Source organism: Nasonia vitripennis, chromosome 4 (genome assembly GCF_009193385.2).
Source record: "Nasonia vitripennis strain AsymCx chromosome 4, Nvit_psr_1.1, whole genome shotgun sequence".
In the NCBI taxonomy this organism is placed as follows: Eukaryota; Metazoa; Arthropoda; class Insecta; order Hymenoptera; family Pteromalidae; genus Nasonia; species Nasonia vitripennis.
The window spans coordinates 30,660,389-30,678,228 of record NC_045760.1 but is presented as its reverse complement, the minus strand read 5'-3'; the positions used below and the strand labels follow the sequence as shown (position 1 = coordinate 30,678,228).

Below are 17,840 nucleotides of genomic sequence, written 5' to 3'. Positions count from 1 at the left end.
TGGAAGTTGATTAAGCGAAGGTTTGATTTTTATAAGGTCCAAGGAGCACTGAAAAATCTCGTGCTTCAACAAAAATGAATATTGAAGTATTTTTTACGCACTGGAAAAATAAAAGCTCGAACTGCGGCATGAATCATAAAAGCCGGGTTTATAAAACATTGTTAAAAACCTACACATGAACGTATTTCGCGTAAATAGCGTCATAAAGATCACTTCTTTTTTTTTTAAACGCGAAAACTTCATCAAACAATTACGAAACTAATATCTCACGATTAATACACTCGCGTCATTATCTATATCGAAGCCTCGATTACCAGGGCTGCGCGCGATTTCACCATTTGCATACATTGCACCGTGTGTAATGCCGTGACATTCAACATTTTTAATAGGCTTTTTAGCGCGAAAGCCCTGAATTCGAATAACTCTTTTAATTTTAAAGCTCGGCGCGCATTTGTCCGCGAGCAGAGCCGACTTTTAGCGATATGAGAGAGAGAGAGAGAGAGAGAGAGAGAGAGAGAGAGAAAGTGGCCATTTAGCCCCTGCCAGGTAAAGAGACTCGTAAAAACGACTGGGACATTAGTCGGGAGAGAGAGAGAGAGAAAAAAAATTATTTCTCTTCGTTATAAAAGAAGAACTTAGTTGATGTTGGAGAATTCATATTAATGCCAGCCCACGCTCGCATGAAATTTCCGGAGTAAAAATGAAAATAACTCTCGGGGCTTAATGAAGTTTCGAGTTATTTCTTTTTTTTTCAAACCTGTATACGCGAGCTTGTAAACATCAAAGTTTTTTCAATCAAAATTAAACGAAACTCGACTGCAGCATTTCCCTCGGCGTCCGATGCATGAACCTCTTTGTGCCGATAAAAGCCTCGTGCTCGAGTGGACGCCTCGACTCGTCAAGGTCAATACACGCGCGAGTCGAGACTTTGATCTTTGCATCGCGCACACCTTTGCGATGTATTTTTAGAGTTTGCTTTTTGTCTGCAGGCGGGAAAAATCGGCTGGAATTTTTCCCTCTCTTGATCGGCGCGATTAGTTTTCGGCCTTTGAAAATATTTGTTTACATACGAAATTCTCTTTCAGAGTCGCTCGAGCTTTCAGTAGTAACCCTAAAAGAAAAAACTGGTCGTAAAAATCCAGGCACAACCCTCCCACCTCCCAATTAAACCCCCTTCTCGCAACACCTCGAAAGTCGTAACTCTCGCGCTTCCGCCTCTTTTTCCTCGCGGGGAAAAAATCACCTCAGAGCAGCCGCAGCACACGAGACGTCTGATCGTAAAATTTTACAATCTCTCGCAGGCCGGAGCCGAAACTTTACGCGTCTCAACGCTCCCTTTCTATATGGCGGAAGAGAAAGAGAAGCAGATGCGTTTTAACTGCCGGTGAGCGAGCCGGATCGTTTAGAATTGTTATACGCGGTGGTGACGTTTACGGTTGGGAGGCTGTCGGGATCTGAGATATTTCACGGCGGAAAGTTTCCCAGAGGGTTGAGGGGTGGGAGAACCTGCGGTGAGGATTTACTGCGCTGGTGAACCGGAGTGTTGAATCATTGTAATGGATATGGTGAAAGAAGTTTTTAAAAATGAATTAAGCTCAATCCAACAACAACGATAGCCCTTTCATCGTCGTTCACAGCCCACATCACCAGACTATAGCTGCCCGCATAACTCGAGAAGTCCGGCCATTGGCGCACAAGCCAAGCGCGGAGACAAGGCATCAATCTCGGTTGCATAACCGCGAATTAACACATTGTCGTAATCACCTCGACCGGCGTGCGGCTGCGGCGTCAACGTCTCGCCTGTATATCTTTCATCCAGTCGAGCGGCTCGTACTACTGCAAGCCACGGTGATTACGGAAAGTTCAGACCGCAACGCGACGAGCAAAGTTCTAGAGCTGTGTATGGCTTGTTGCAATTTCTCAGATGCGACACCCGGTGGGCAATGTGTATGGCTGAAGAAGGTGTGAGGTGTCGTTTGCGTTGTAAGTATTTTGAGTATGCCTACTTATTGATAATCAGGTGTGAAACTTTTTACCAGATGAATGATGAACAATCCCTTTGAAAATAAGCTGCTGCCTCGAAAATAAACTTATAATCAGCGATTTTAATGAACAGGGTATGCGAAAATCAGCTTCATTCGTGCTGAATACAGTCTCAAAGAAAGCAAAGGCTGTAATTAACCGACATTCGTTCACTGATGAATTAACCAATCTAAAGAATAAATAATTCTCACAGACTGCGATCTTCACACAGTATTCAGCCAACGGGCGCGGAAGAGGATGCGTATAGCCTATGCAGGGTAAAAATCTACAAAGGCTTCAGAAGCACGGAAAAATACGCTAAAAAAAGAAGAGTACAACCACCGCCAGTTGCTGCTAAGGGACGAAGCACCGGCTCGAACCGGAGGCTCCAAATCGCGTGTTTCTTGGGGTTCACTTCTTGGGTTTTTTCGATATCCTGGCACGTTTTCTCGCTAATCTAACTTTCATAAGCTTGAAGTGGACAAAAAAATACGCAAAACTAGGTAGGCTAGACATTTGGGCAGTTGCTGCTAAGGGACGAAGCATCGGCTCGAACCGGAGGCTCCAAATTGCCTGTTTCTTGGGGTTCACTTATCGGTACGTTTGCACGTTTTCTCGTAAATCTAACCTAGATAGGCTTAAAGAGGACGGAAAAATACGAAAAACTACGTAGGTCTGTACTACCGCCAGTTTCTGCTAAGGTCTGAAATATCTCTCCCGTACCGGACCTCGAAAATTGCTTATTTATGGTGTATGCGGAATACCGTCCTACAATACTATCCTGAGCGGAACAGGACAGCCAACCTCCTTAAAAATTCATTAATACACGCAAAACGATCTACACCGCGGCCATCCTAACGAGTAGCAGCTTACTCAACACTTCAAATTGGCCTTTATACGTTTTCTTTTTCTCCTTCTCTCTCTTCCACACTCTAGACTCTAAGCCTCGCGAAATTACAATCGGGTGAAGGTCTCGCGAAAACCAGGGCACGATACACGCGCGACGCCGGATTAACCGAGCTCTCTTTTTCACTGGCTCCTCGCCAACAGTCGCCATAGTAACCATCTTAAATCTCCCTCTCACCCTTTCCACTATATAGCCCTTGATGTCTCGATCTCTTGGCTTTTGCCACTTCCGATGGCTGTACCGGCACGTGTGCTTTGTCTATATACTAATTAGGGTGGGGTCTTTGTTTGTAGTTGATCAGAATATTGTTTTTATTTTTTTAAAGAAAATCTTAACTTTTGACCAAATCACTCACATAGCTGCAGTATCGCATACCATCGAGAAATATCTCAAAGCTGCCACTGTAACATTCCATGTCGGAATCTACATCGTTTTATTCGATGCACGTAAATTTTTTTTTTTGCCTCTACAGTGAAAAATGCAGTATTCCTTTTTCGCGGATGTATGAAATTCGAATCAACAGTTGCAAAGCCCACGGAAATCGATATTGTTTCGAAACCTCAAAGCTATACGCGAAAACCACATTTCCCCTTTAAAAAAACCCTTTTCCCCAATCGATAACGACTCTAATTCCCCTGAAAATACGTACACCAGTCACCCCACCGCAAAAGCCAAAATCTTCAGGAATTCACGCGGTAGACCAACGCACGCTGGCATCACGTGCACATTCGAAATTCAAATCAGCCGAGGCGCGTAAATAGCTACTCACCCCCTGCTCCATTACATCGCGCCGGGAGAGAGCTTCTTTGACGCGCACAGGTATACCCTGGCCGCTTTGTGCGTATAAATTTCGGAAATGCGCATAATCGTTTGGCTTCGAGCTTTACGATAATCGGGCGCTCATGCCTGCGCCGCGAGGAATTTTCTAATCGGCCTGAAAGCGAACTGAGCTATAGCTGTGTGAATTTTTCAATGGGGGGTTTTAAACGATTGAAAAAGTCATATGCGAGGGAGGAATGTTTTGTTGTCGTGAGTGTCGCTTGAGATACGAATTATATACAGTTTGGGTGGGTAATTTTTGGAAATGTTATACGAGCTGCATGTTTGCTCGTGGGCTGCTTTGAGGAAAATTAATTAAAAACTCGTAAGCTCTGGAGTCGAGTCATAAACTCTTTCATAATTCTGTGTTTGCACTGGAGAGAAAAAAAATTCCACATCAAACATTCATAACATTTTGAGACGCAGTTTACTCTCGGGGTAAATCTTAGCGCGAAATTAAAAACCTTGTGTGTGCATACATCAAAGTTCGGGTGAAAATTTATTCAACCTTAATATCTTTCCTACCTATGTCATTCGGAAAATACCAGGAATAAATATTTCACAGAAAAGTGGAAGCTACGATGTCATTCAGCCTCTGTTATATACATTCCTATTTATAAGCGCACAATCGCCGAGCGAATATCGCGCGCAATACGACCAGCCGTCCATACCGATTGTCCCCTCGTACATTCAATACACATACGAGTTGGGGATCAATGGTGAACAAAAATATCATTTTACATTATTATCTTTCACATCATTTATAAATAACTAAAGTATAACAATAAACATATTCGCTAAAGAAAACTCAGTCGCGCTTTTTCACCAGCGAAAGCGTCAGCCATCTCCCAAACAATGAAGGAAAAACAAGCAATGCACTCGCAGAGCTAGAATATACACGAACAGACGGAATAAAAAAAGAGGGGCATAGAAAGACACGCCGAGAGCAACGACGACGTCGCCGTGCGCCAGAGAGGAAGTGAAGATAGCGGAGGGGATGACGTAAATTATTGTGCGTGAAAGGGGGGGGGGGGGTGAGGCAGCGCTTGAGCGAACGGAAATCGGTTATCGCGCCTGCGCGATTCATTATGCGCGACGTCATTGTCCTCCTCCTCCGCCAACTATTCTCACACATTGTATTTACACGAGAACTCAGCTTTTAATTTTATTTTCTTCCCCAGCTCGACGTTTGCTTTCGTTGAATAGAATGTATATAAGGGGGGATTGAAATTGTTGTCGAGTTTGCGCACGAGGCCGAGCATTTTTACCGGACGGGGTTAATTTTCGCCCGTATGTGCAGCTGCGGGTATATTTGAAGTTTGAAATTACTTTAGCGAAACTTTATATTTTGAAGTTTGGAAATTCTCCAGTCCCGAACATTTATGATACAAATTCGCCCCGCGTCCGGGGTGGGGGTATTTAACGTGAGTTATAGTTTTTTTTTCGTATAATATTGAAGAAATGCGTACGTGTGAAAAGGTTACTCTTGTACTTATCTGTGTGAGGCTATATTTATTTCTTTAATGAGAAAGGAAATCTTCTATGCGACATAAAACACATACAGTTACTGTATGCATACAGGCCAATCTAATGATTAACGATGGAGCCATTTAAAATTAGATTCATCAAACATCGCATCAACTCTTCCACTCTCGTCTGATCACATCCAGCTTTTACTACTTCCCCCTATAACAACACGCATCATATACGAGGACCATAAATCCCGCCAAATTTCATTCACTGCTCAGAGAGCAGTCACAGCAACTCGTTTAGAAACCATCGGATCTCAATTTTCCGCCTGGCCAATTTCGCACTTGTACACCATCCATTTCCCTTATTTTTCGTCGCTCGTATCATTAATGGCTCTCATTAGCCACTAAATTCCGCGAGTGTGGAAAGACAGGGCCCCCCGATCGATTCGTTTGCACTAATTGAAACGTGTACTCGCCATCAGAAATTACGACGTATAGGTACAGCCGACGACGCGCGTAAATATGAATTTAATGAATTTCCAGCGTTATTGATGGATACGTACACGCAGCTTCTTTCTCGGAAAAGTGGATTTCGATGTAGCGACGAGCGCTTTACCGAAACGACTTTAAATTTCGTTTTAATTTATAGCTCGCGAGCTACTGTGTGCATACCTTTTACGGCCTAAGGGCCGTAAATTTGTATTTCTGTGCGCAGCCTATAAATGACGCGAATAACACGTATACGGTCGGGGTTACTCTGTATAGTAAATTTCATTGCGGGACGTCGGCCGGGAGAATCGAGAGAAAATCCCAGCGTACGTACTTGGCGTTTTGTTTAATTAACGTTTTATGAAAATTCCGCCGTTGTATGTAAATCCTCGGGCTCGGGACATTCGTAATTCGAGGCGGAAAATGTCGAGAGGGAATACGACGTCGGCTAAATGATTTTTTAATTGCTTTACGGTTTACATGGCGGATGAATTTTCGCATATGACGCTCGAGCAATGAATGTATAAACGGATCGTTGGGCTGTTTTCAATTGGGACATTTCGATGGGATGGCGGTATGATAAAATTGTAAAGAGACCGAGAATCCGATCATTTTCAGCCTCGTTAAAACTTAATTTTCTCGCCGGTTCTGCGCTCGTGAAGGCAAAAATCGAGTACATAATCGTCAATATCGATATTTCGACTTTTGCAATTAAAAACGCAGTGGGCGCAGTCGACGCTATATTTCAATTCCTGTCCGATGGGAAAATCGACGTTAAAATCGATGGAAAAATCGAGAGTCAATGTACATGTCTAACGAATAATTTATAAACGTACGTCGATATTCCGAATCGCCGGTGGCCTCGATGAGCTGTTTATTAATCGGACATTTATTGCGAGAAATTAAAAGTCGAGCGCGTAAAATCAAAGTGAAAACTGTTGCAGGCGCTGCTGAGGGGAGCCCTGACACAGCAGAGCGCCGTCATACTCGTCTGCATGGCGATCGACCGCTACATGTGTATGCTGCACCCGCACCGCTATCACAAGCAGTCCACGAAAAAGGTGAGTTTTCTATTGTCATAATTATTGTTCATATAAGATTTTTCTGGCTAAATATTACTCTTTTTGGACTGAGCCTTGTTAAAAGTGTGTGTGTATCGATGTGTTGAAATTTTTAGTGAAAGTAATCATTCCGAATTAATTCAAGTGCAATTGGCGCGAAACGAGCGAAATTCGAACGTCAATAAATCGCCCTGGAAAAAAGCTCCCGAAGCGTACAATAGCTCGTGATCGCTCGTAAATCAGAGCAGCACATCAGCTGATGCGCGGCAATTGATCAAAAGTTGCATAATATAGCGTGAATCCTTGTTTACACTCCGGCGCGCTCGAAGTGGAGCGAGTTCCTGCATAATTGACACTTCAATCAACTTTCGCCAAGTGAATTGGCTCGGAATCAAGTGAAACACCGAATCCCGCGGTTTTTGTGTCTCATACCACACGATGTACGCACTGCGTGCGAAAAGTCCGTTTAATTAAGTTCTAAGAAACGACGTGTTCGATACATTCGACTTTGATTAGTTCGTCGGTGGAGAGTATTGAATGCGGTTTGGATTGGGTTTTCGATATGATTTTGAGAATTTTTCCCGGAGTGTTTGCCAACGATCGCCAACGAGTTTGTTGGGTAAATAAAAGAGGAGATTGGTTTGCTTTTACTGGTTGATCTGCTGTAAAAATCACGTAAACGACTCACCAACAAAAACTATGTCTGTAATCCTCAACGATCACATTAAAAAGCGGCAGTTTAAATTTTCCCAAGCCACCGGATATCCCTCAAAACCGTTCAATCTCACTTCGGCGTTAATGCCCTCGAGCATCAGCCTCCGCCCAAAAAAGACGCCAGCAACTGCAGCATCCCCGTTAAAATATAGACTCGATTATCTCGATAACGCAGTCTTCCTCTTCTTCGCGAAATCCACTTACAGTGTGCCGCGAAACAAAGCAATTATCGGCGCTGCAGTCGCGCCTCGTTAGTTTAGCAGATGGCGCTGCGAGTGTTTTCCGATGATCGAATTCTAACCTTTTTTTCTAGAACGAATTTGAATTCAAAATCAACGTAAGAATCCTCACTTCCTCCTAAGAAAATCCAGATCCAAACGCGCCTACATCTTCCGGCGAGAAGGAAACCAAATCAAATAACGGAAAATTTCAGGTTCGACCTTATTCCGCGTCATCTTTTTTCTCCTGCGCCAACACAGCGGCGTCAAAGCACGAGATGAGCTCGAGTTCATTCTACTCTTCCTCTATACTCCGAAGACTTTTTCGTAGGTAGTATTTTTCGCGCGCGCGCGATAGATTCGATGGAAAATACTCGCTGAGAAAGCTATACGAAGGGAAGTTTGCGCGCAAGGAGGAAAAAATATGTCCTCGGCGTGCAGATAAAACGAAATGAGCGCGGCCCTTTGAAAAGTTGCATATTCTCGTGGAGTAATTGGAAATTTAATTTTCTTGGCTAGCTTCTTCCCTGAGATACTCGATATTTTATTTTTTACTGGAAAGTTTTTTTTTTATTTTTCACCTGAAAAGTGCTTAAGTTTGGCCGTTTTATTTACGGGTGATTTTGCTTCGATATCCAGCGCTATTGCAGTTATCAGGCTTCTTTTGAGAGCGAGCAATACTCGCTCGGCCCTGTTCACCACGAACATCTTTTCCGAGGAGTCGATGATTAAAAAAGTCACTTTACTCCTCCATAAAGGTCTCCTATCACTTCCAGCTCTTCACTTATCAATTTTATCGACTCGACCCGATACTCCAGCCTAACAATAACTCGAGGGTCTGATCCACGAGTTTTGCGCCACTTCTATTTTCGTGCAACGGGCTCAGCAGTAATTTTTTTCGGCTGACCAATTATCTCTCGTAGTCTCGTTTCAGTTTTATTATTAACCCGCACATAGAGCGCGGAGTAATTGAAAAAGGCCGTCGATTTCGGTTCTTTTGTTTTAAGACTATTTATTTCATCCCTAGGGCTAGGGGGATTGATTGGATTCGATGAAATTGGATTTTTATCACTGCGGATCGAAGTGTGATTGTGCTGCTTCTAATTGTTTTGGCCGCGAGGCTATCGAATAAATTATTAGTAACGAGTTCTCGATCTAACTTTTTCATTAGAATCTTCGATAAAAAAACCATGAAAAATGCATAAACTTTCTCGACGCGGCTCTTAATATGCAAAGTGAAAAACTGCGTGGAAGCTATTACCGTCAATTTACATTTGTTTTGTAAACAACGCATCAATATTGATAGCTTTCAACCGAAGCGAACAACGGCTTTAAAACGCTTCGATCGTAAACGTAATGATCAAACGTTAAATTTTCGTGAAAATCCTTTCCAAGAGATCAGATTACACAAATTTTTAATCGCATCATCGATCATCGCATCCGACGTTAAAGAGGGTCGAGCCTTAAACCGAAAACACGCAACACGCGACATTAAGCGCTTTACGATATTGCTAACGAACCATTAGCTTTTTTGAGAACTGCAAACTTCGCCCATTTCTCGTTTCGCGCGCGATTTCCGCTGCGGCCCTCTATAACGCCGGATGAAAGCGTATAAAGCATGTGCGGTTAGGTGCTCGGCTTTACTGCTTTTCGCGCTTTTCCGCTCGCGCGAGCTTCCGCGTATAAGCAATTCGAGGTTTTACGGGGAATGAAAGACTCGTTAATTGATGAGTCGCGCGGAGCCGAGATTGACAAACACGCGCATTCTTTATTGGGGCTCTAAAAGCTGTGTAAGAGCGACGTGTTGTTAGGCTGTTTTTCTGTAGAGGCTCGAGATTGAATGACGTTATAGCGTTGAGGGTTTGATGTTTAGTTCTATCAAACGGAGGTTTGACTCAAACCTCAGCATGCCTGCTCGCTTTAATTCTAAATACACATTTCGCCGAGAGCTTCCACCACTATACCATATAACAATCATCCCTCAATAAATATTCTAATACCCAAGAAGCTCTCCACAAGCCAACACCCACACCTCCTCTCCCTCTCATTGAGACAAGTCCACGTCGTCGTATAGCTCGCCCCGTTCTCAGCATTTGGCAAGCGGTCCCCCCGCTCGAGCTTTACGAGGACCGCAGCTTTTATGGGCACGTACCTCGCTGCCAACTAATCTCTCTTTCTCTCTTACTTCGCTCTCCCCTTCGCCTCGCGCTGGAGTAGGTGTGTGCCTTTATATACGTTAGACACCAAGAGCCTGCGCAGCTTCTCATCCTGTCCGCTCGGATTAGCCGCTAACGAAGCGTCCGCGTCTTGTGAATTTTCTCGAGAGCAGAAGAGGAGGCGCGATATAGTCGGGAATTGCTAGGAAAAGACACACTACTACACAACTGCGTGACTGTTTCAATGAGAAAGAAAAAACAGGACGGATGTGTCACTCTTTACAGCGAAAATAAAGTAAACAACAAATTACCTCCACGCATTTTCCAGCAAATAAATCGACCTCTTTATTCTCACCAAGCGAGTCTGCGACTGACACCACGTACCAATGTGCGGTCGACTAGTGTGTCGCGGCCAGTCGCGTCGACGAGCCGTATCATAGGAACAAGTGCCCGGCCCTTAATGACCGCGCGATTCGGCCTGTTATTAGGATGAGCCTCGCGCACTAGCGTAAGCTTTAACCCCGGCTTTATACGAGCAGCGGACTATACGATGCACTTTTAAAGGCCGCAGCGCAGCGACGCACGTTTGGCGCCCAAGCGGGGGACGATGAACCCGCGTAGGAGTGAATTGGCTTGTTCGGACAGAGCCGAGGCGTGCTGGCGGTGATTTGGAAATCGATTCGTTTCGTGATTGCTTGTCGATAATGCTTTTTGTGAATTATTGTGGCTGTTTCGGGGATGTGTAGTTTTGGGGCGTTTAAAATATCGAAAAATAATCGTTGAAATGAACGTGATCCGTAACTATAGCGATCAGACCGGCCTCCGAACGATCGGACGTTCATTCAATCGCTACTCCGGAACACGCGACTCACCGATTCATTACGAGCTCGCGTATAAGCCTCTTTTTCCCTCCTCCTCTCCGCGAGAGAGAACATCGGACTACTACACGATCGGCTCTCGTTTCCTCTATCTCCGCTAATGTCACACTCGTTCTTTTTTCTCGCGGTTCTCTCCTCGTTTCTTCTTTTTCTTTAATTCCGACTCGCAGTTGAGCTGCGTCGGCCATTTGTCTCCCGCTTCGGCAGCTCTTTTTTTCGAATGAATAGATATTCGGATTATTTTACGATCTCCTCACTCTTGCTTCGGGTCAGGGGCTTTTGTTATGCAAATTACGGATGGTGATTCACGATCCTCGAGGAGTACTTTTTAGTGAATTTTTTCCAAAATTTAATTTAACGTCCTGGAAAATCGGAAAAGAACAGCCGGTGATAATCTCTGCGCTCATTACGAATAATCGAGGCCGTTAAAGCCTTTGATCCTCCGAAGCGCGACTTTATTGTGGCGGCTACTGTCTTCCCCGAGATAATTGTTCCTCGACTCTTTGGTCTATGCGGGCTCCGTTGTAGCGGCGAAAAAAACCTCGGGGGACTCGTGGTCGCCGGGGAGCGGAAGGAAGAGATGAAAAGAGTAGTGCAAACTGCGGACGGGTCTACCGCGCGGGCGTTTGAAAAGGTTGATTTTCGCCGGATTATGCACAGTCGGCTCTTTTTCGATTGCTTTCTAAAGAGATTTTTGTTGCATTGAAAATATCGATTTGATATAAATTTTTTAAAGACATGTACTGTTTCCCCAAACCAAATCCTTTCTATAAAGCGAAAAATCTCTCTTTCTCTCTTTCCCCTCAGTCCCGTCCGGCTTTTTGTCGAAATAGAACCAGCAACGCAAGGGCACCAATTGCCGTTGCTCGCGCGTACACGCACTTTTTCTATTTTCTTTTTGTTTTTCGTCCTTCCCTCACTTTCTCCGCGCTCTCTTTCAAGCCCTTATCGCTGTGATTGGCTTTTCCACGCGATTCTTTATTAAAATTCCTGCAGCCGGCCTTTGTGTGCGCAGCCGGAAGTTTGGATATTGGCAGGGACTGGATATAGTCTCCTTTGCGTTATTTAGAGCTTTGCCGAGCGCCGTAACGGCTGTGTATACGTGGGAATGAGAGGTTTTCGATCTGTATTGATCGATGAATATTGGATTGCCGTTTTTGTGACCATAGCGACTGTGTATGCCATGAATCTTATGCTGCACGTGAAGCAGTGTATGGTTGAAGGTCTGAATTAATCATCGATTATGATGAATAATTCATCTTTTGAATTTTTAACAGACAATATAATTTGATTGTTTAAAGGTGCATATGTTATAAAAGAGAAATAACACATTATTATAAATTTAGGAGCAAGCAAAATAATGACAAAAAATTCATACTTTTACAACAAGGCTCAGAAAAATCCGAGCCAGCCGCGCACGTGTAAGCTATAGCGAACGAAGCGAAATCACCGATGTTATAGATGTTGGGCGTCAGCTGCGTTGGGCTAACCCCAAATGCTTGTCTGTTTCTCCACAGTATTACATGCGGCAAGGCTGCGTAGCGATAATGTCGACAACTTGGATAGCGAGCGTTGCGATTTTTGGCAGTCTGGTGCTGCCCAAAGGCGGCTACTACTTTAACGACACCGGCCTTCTCGCCTGCGAACCATTTTTTTCCAAGGCTTCACTCAGGTAATGTTTATTTATGCTAATATTATTAATTAGAACGTATACATGCTCTACACCGATCAATCACAGCATGTCTTGTCCCACTAAAATAGGGAACAGACATGGTTCTGCTATATACATATAAATACCTATATACAGTAGAAAATAGTATAAGAATACGTTATGCATCAATTTTTGCTGATTTAATACCTCTAGGCCCTAATATGATTAATTGAAAATTCTTATGTTTGAGTAGTTTTTAAAACGGCAGCTCTCCAATATGGCGGCTCAAAGGATAAAGACCTAACCTAACGTACGGGCATTTGAGTATATAAATTCAGTCATCATGAATCTATTTTGATTTTGAAGCATTATCTCTCATCTCTATTATGATTTTGGAGAAAACAATAAGGTTATTTTATGTATTAAAATTTACATCCATATATATTTTCATCCTTCGCGGCGCCATATTATCACGTGAGCTCTCAATCGTTTAAATGTATCATTAGGAAATCGAATTTTCAAAACAATATTACTTAACAAATATTGCAGTAAAAATCGTGACACTTGTACTTTTGTGTAAGATTTATCCTTAACTTGATTTTAAAAAAGGTTTTAAAAATCATGTCTGTTCCCTATTGTACGAATCACGTTAAAAAGTAACTTAGCCCTGCTAAGTTCGCACAGTTAGGTGTGATTCATCGAACCCACATTCCTTCCAAGCAACAGCACTACATAATACGCAGCTTGAAAAAAGAGAGCCCCGCATCTGAATTTTTTAGGATCCTGGCGTGCTGCTGCTTCTATTTCCCAACGACGATGGCCCTGATGTACTTCTACGGCTCGGCCTTTCACGTGAACAAACTCCGCCTCAAGAGGGTAGTTTGCGTCAACACGCCGGAAGTTGTCAGTGCCGGCCACATCGAGCGGGTAAGTATGTGTGCACACTCTAACTTTCGCTCTGCTCGCTCGCTCTTTAAAGTGGGCTACTTCGTTCTAGCTGTCCCCGAAAATATGAAATAGCTTTTTTTCGTTGATATTACAACGGGAAATCTCCCGATGCATCGGATAAAACGTATATTATGATATCCCATTACCGAATCTATTTACAGCAGCGGAATAAAAATAAGCAATAAAATCGGCCTTTAAATCGCGGCGCAAATAGACCTGCAGCCGAAGCCCGGATGAATTATTCATGCCGGCTGGCGAAAATAAAAAAAAATGCTGCACCCGTCGTGCTTTCCGAGAGAGCAAATGCTGAAACATTTTTAAAATATAACGCCCGTATAGCAGGATTCGATTCTATCAGCTGATTATTTCACGCTTGAAAGTGTAGATAAAACGTAAACGACAGGACTGATCAGTCGAGGAGAAATTTACTGGATGTTACGTCGCGCCGTGAAGATGATACATCGACGTGTGCGATTCGATCCATCAAGATAGCGATATGGCTGGAAAGTTGAGTATAACGTACATCGAGAGAGAAAAAGAACAAAACGACAGTTTCTTCTTTCGCGAGGGCATTCATAATTCATCGCTCCATTTACGCTAATTAGAGCCACACCGGGTGAGCCTTGTCGTGGCGACCGCAATTAGCCCGCGAGCTTCGGGCTGTACGACTTTTCAAAGGCCGAAACGGAATTAAGCGGCGGCGACGATGATAGAGGCCCTGGGCTGTTTGGACGGGGACGACGCGCTCGTGTGTTTTCTTTCCGAAAGCGAAATTCGGTTAAAGCTTGGAAAATCATTTTAACAATAACTATTCAAACTCGCGCAAAAAAACTCGAACATCGAAGCTGGAGAACAGTCAACATTGATCAAAATCCCAGTATAGCAGCCGAAGCTCTAACAAGCTTCGAGCGTCGCTCAGTCGCAGCTTCTCTCGGCTGTTCGATTCCATACGTATGGAGAAACGCCGGCAAATCAGATAAAACTACGAACAACCGAGAGATACGTCTGAATTTTCTCCGTCCCTCTCTCGCTCGAACCGTACAATGCGTCACGTCGATACGCCGCGAGTTTACACGTACTGCCGGCTTTTCCCCGCGCAAAACTTGCTCGTGCGCGCTTGTAGCTATTGATTTCGGGAACGAGGGAAAAGCGAATGAGTTATTGGGGATAGCGCAGCTTGTCTTCTCGGCTATATATACGAGCGAGTATCGAGGCTGTGTTAATCAAAGTGCAGTTCTTGGCGGATGTGCGGGGCTGTGTTTTGGAAATTCGCTTCTTATCTCGTGTGCATCTCGCATCATCCGTATTTTAATTTCGAAATGATTAACTTTTAAGCGAAGCTAAATTCATTTTCGAAGAGTATAAACAAAAGATGCGAGGGAGAGAGAGCGGACGTTGCATAATGCAGCGTCGAACCAACTTAATTTCGGTAGACAATAGCGGCCCTCGCAGGAAAAAAGAAGCGCCAGAGATGGAAGCAAACAGTCGGAGCTGGGGAAAGGCATATAGACAAGGCTGACAAATAAATACTGCCAGTAGCTCGCGTCGACTTTAAAATTTCAATAAGTCTCGAGACTTCCGGGGCATCACTTACTCTCTCCCTCTGTACACGCGTTGCAACTTCGGCGCGTCCCGAGTTTGCAGATGCCGCGCTGCGGTGCAGGAGTTCCTAACGTTTGTTTAAGCAATTGTCTGGCTCCTGTCTACCCTCGGCGTTTCTCCTTTTTTCAAAGAAACCGTCTGTTAGGATATACCTTGTGTAGCTGTTTCCCTCGCGGAGGTAGATATTTTACGGCTTCGGCGGATTCCAAGTTTTGTTCTTAAGATTTATGCTCGAAGTTGTGTATTCCCTCAAATTATCAAGGAGTATAAAAGAACGATAAAAAGCTTCTTTAATAAATGTATCACCGCCGGCCGCGTCTTTAATATCAAAGCGTTCTTTCATTACTTTTTCAGGAGAAATTAAGCATCGTTTTTCAGAAACTTAATCTTCCGGCTTTTCATCCTCGTACTTTTCTCCTCTGCTTTTTCTCCTTTAATACCCGTTTCACTTACGCTGCGCGCCCCATATCTATATTCTCGTCACGTCGTGAGCGTCCGTGATTATTATTTTTCAGGCATATGTTTCCTTCCTAAATTATATCTGGCGAAATTCTTGATCTAATTTTAAGATTCTCAATCAGCTTAGCGGTACTTTCTCCTCCGCAAAGATAAGCTCAAAGCAAATTCTTCCCTGGAAATTAGCGTTACAATACAGCTAGAGAGATAAAACTGTCGTATGCGATATACTCTTCGAGGACAAAGGCAAGGAGGAAGATCGCAGCCGCAATTTTATCTAGCGAGAAATAAGTGCGCCTATTCCTCAAGTTTCCAAACGCGCATTGACATTCTACTCGGTTCCCCGGCCGATAGGCAGGAGAAATGAGAGGGAATTTCTGCCGAGAGATATTACGCTTTTGAGAAGATTGATCGTCGCTGGTTGCCTATAAAATGGGAAACGCGAAACGCGGACTAACCTCAAAACTCAATTTCAAAATCAATAATATCCCGCAATCACTTGCAGCAGGTGACTCAGCTGTATACCCCCTCTCTAAATACACGGCGTTATTTACCTCTCCATTACGCGGTCCATTTCCCTCGTTCCTCCTTTCGACAAGCGCGCACGAGATTATATTTCACGCGCTCGCTCGTCCAGGGCAATATTTTTCTCGGCCGCTGCACGTCGTCTTCAGACTAAAGCTCGCTCCGGTCCGGTTCGCGCGTTCCACTTATCCAACGATCCGCGGTAATGTACTTCCTCGCGAGGATCGGGAGAAAAAATCTGATTCGAATGTACAGGGAAAGAGCGAAAGTAAAAGGGTTTCGGTGCTTTTTTTCTCCCACGTTCGAATTTTTATTCATGAAGTATGTGTGCTTAATGGAATGTAATTTATCATTGTTAATTTATTCGATGAAACAGATTGCAGCCGAGATAAAGGTTAATGGGAGTTTGTAATGGCTTTCCTCTTAGTCTACATGAATAATTTTTTCGATTGCTTTCCCGCCCCCATTAATCTTTCGAGAACTGCTAAAAATCTCTCACATGTACGCCATCTTCAAATTCGACTGATGGAAAAGCTCGTTTACAAGCCCGTAGCATCCTCAACAGGCGCCATAAAGAAATCTCGTTAGCCCCTCGACTAATCACTTACCCGAAAAACTTGCGACGTTTAATATCGAATATTCCCATTGGCCCACATTTCCCCACTCCATCGTGTCTCTCTCTATTAACCGGCTTCGCTCGACTCCGTCTCTTCCGAGCACGCTCGGATCGCCTTCGCGCCATTGAGCGCGAAGCGTTGTTTTAAGCAAGAGTCGAGAGGGCTGCAAAAAAAGGAAGCAGCGCCACCAACGCTCCGGGAGGAGAGGGGGAATCCCCGGGATATCTCGTTTCTCGAGTGGGTCGCGAACGAGGGCGGAAAGTGTGCGCGCGGAAGTGCACTTTTACCGCGTCGGATACGAGTGTATATATATACGCGATCCTGTGTTCACGAGCTTGAGTTTTCGTTTTCTCGCTAGAGCCGGAGTTAATTTTCGTTCTTTTTTTTTCGCCTTTTCGAGGCGCTGAGTGGTGCGATTTTTGCTTTTGAGATTGTTGAGGGCTGATTCTGCGAATAAGCGCAGTATGTCCTTTGGAGAGCTTTGGAGAATACGAAATCGAAAATCAATGACGAGCAAAATAAAATAAAAATTTGTCATTTAAATTCAACGCGTATCGAACTCGTCCAACCCTTGCATTCCTTATACATCCCTTATCAATGTAAATATTTCTCGAAACTCCTTTCCAATTCAATAAGCTCCCTGGAATAATCAGAATCCAGAGCGAGACCTGATAATCGACGAACACACTGTCCCGAAAACTCGAGCGAAACCATATCCCAAGACGAAAACAAGATAAGAACTCGGACAAAACCGGGAAGACAGTGCAGAAAACTCGAAGAATAAATCGAAGGAGCGCAAAGCTCGGAAAACGAGCAACTCGAGGGCGATGAGAATGAAAAAAAAGGAGGCACACACCTAACGACGCGGTCCACTTATTACTTATAACGAGCTCCGGACGTTGGCTACGTAAGAAAGCACTATATCGGCAAATGGTTTCGCTCGGGTTAACTGCGCGAGCTTCCATTATCCGCTTTATTTTTCAATTTTTTGTGCCCGCTTCCTCATGCGTATATACGTACAGTCCAGTCTTTTTTCGCTCCTTTGTTCCACTTTCGGGGCTTTTTTTTTAAATCGTCGAGCTCGAAGTTCGCCCTGTTTGTCTTCTTATACACTGGATCGTATTTATTTTACCGCGACGCTGCGCGATAAGTACACTTTTATTTCGCGAACTTGTTCTTCCACTTAGTTTTACCATTGTCTCGCGATCCGACTTAGTCCGGCTCGTCACTTGCGGAGAGAAAAGTTTTCCGCCGTAAATTCAATCTTTTACTTGAGCGAAAAAGAAGCTTAATAATAGATTTTCC

General features: G+C 44.0%; 1 protein-coding gene and 1 long non-coding RNA gene across 9 annotated transcripts in view; one reads left to right on the top strand and one right to left on the bottom strand.

Moving 5' to 3' along the window:
* The window catches only part of LOC116417463, a 59,131-nt gene that overhangs the window by 23,067 nt on the left and 18,224 nt on the right, over positions 1-17,840 (bottom strand). The gene's annotated exons all lie outside the window — the stretch shown is intronic.
* The window catches only part of LOC100122064 (trace amine-associated receptor 8b), a 69,810-nt gene that overhangs the window by 35,415 nt on the left and 16,555 nt on the right, over positions 1-17,840 (top strand). For all 8 annotated transcript variants that reach the window (XM_031930785.1, XM_031930789.1, XM_016989833.2 and 5 more), the window contains 3 exons: positions 6,654-6,770; positions 12,254-12,408; positions 13,167-13,314. In XM_031930785.1, the coding sequence (XP_031786645.1) occupies positions 6,654-6,770; positions 12,254-12,408; positions 13,167-13,314 (420 nt within the window). The remainder of the gene's footprint in view (positions 1-6,653; positions 6,771-12,253; positions 12,409-13,166; positions 13,315-17,840) is intronic.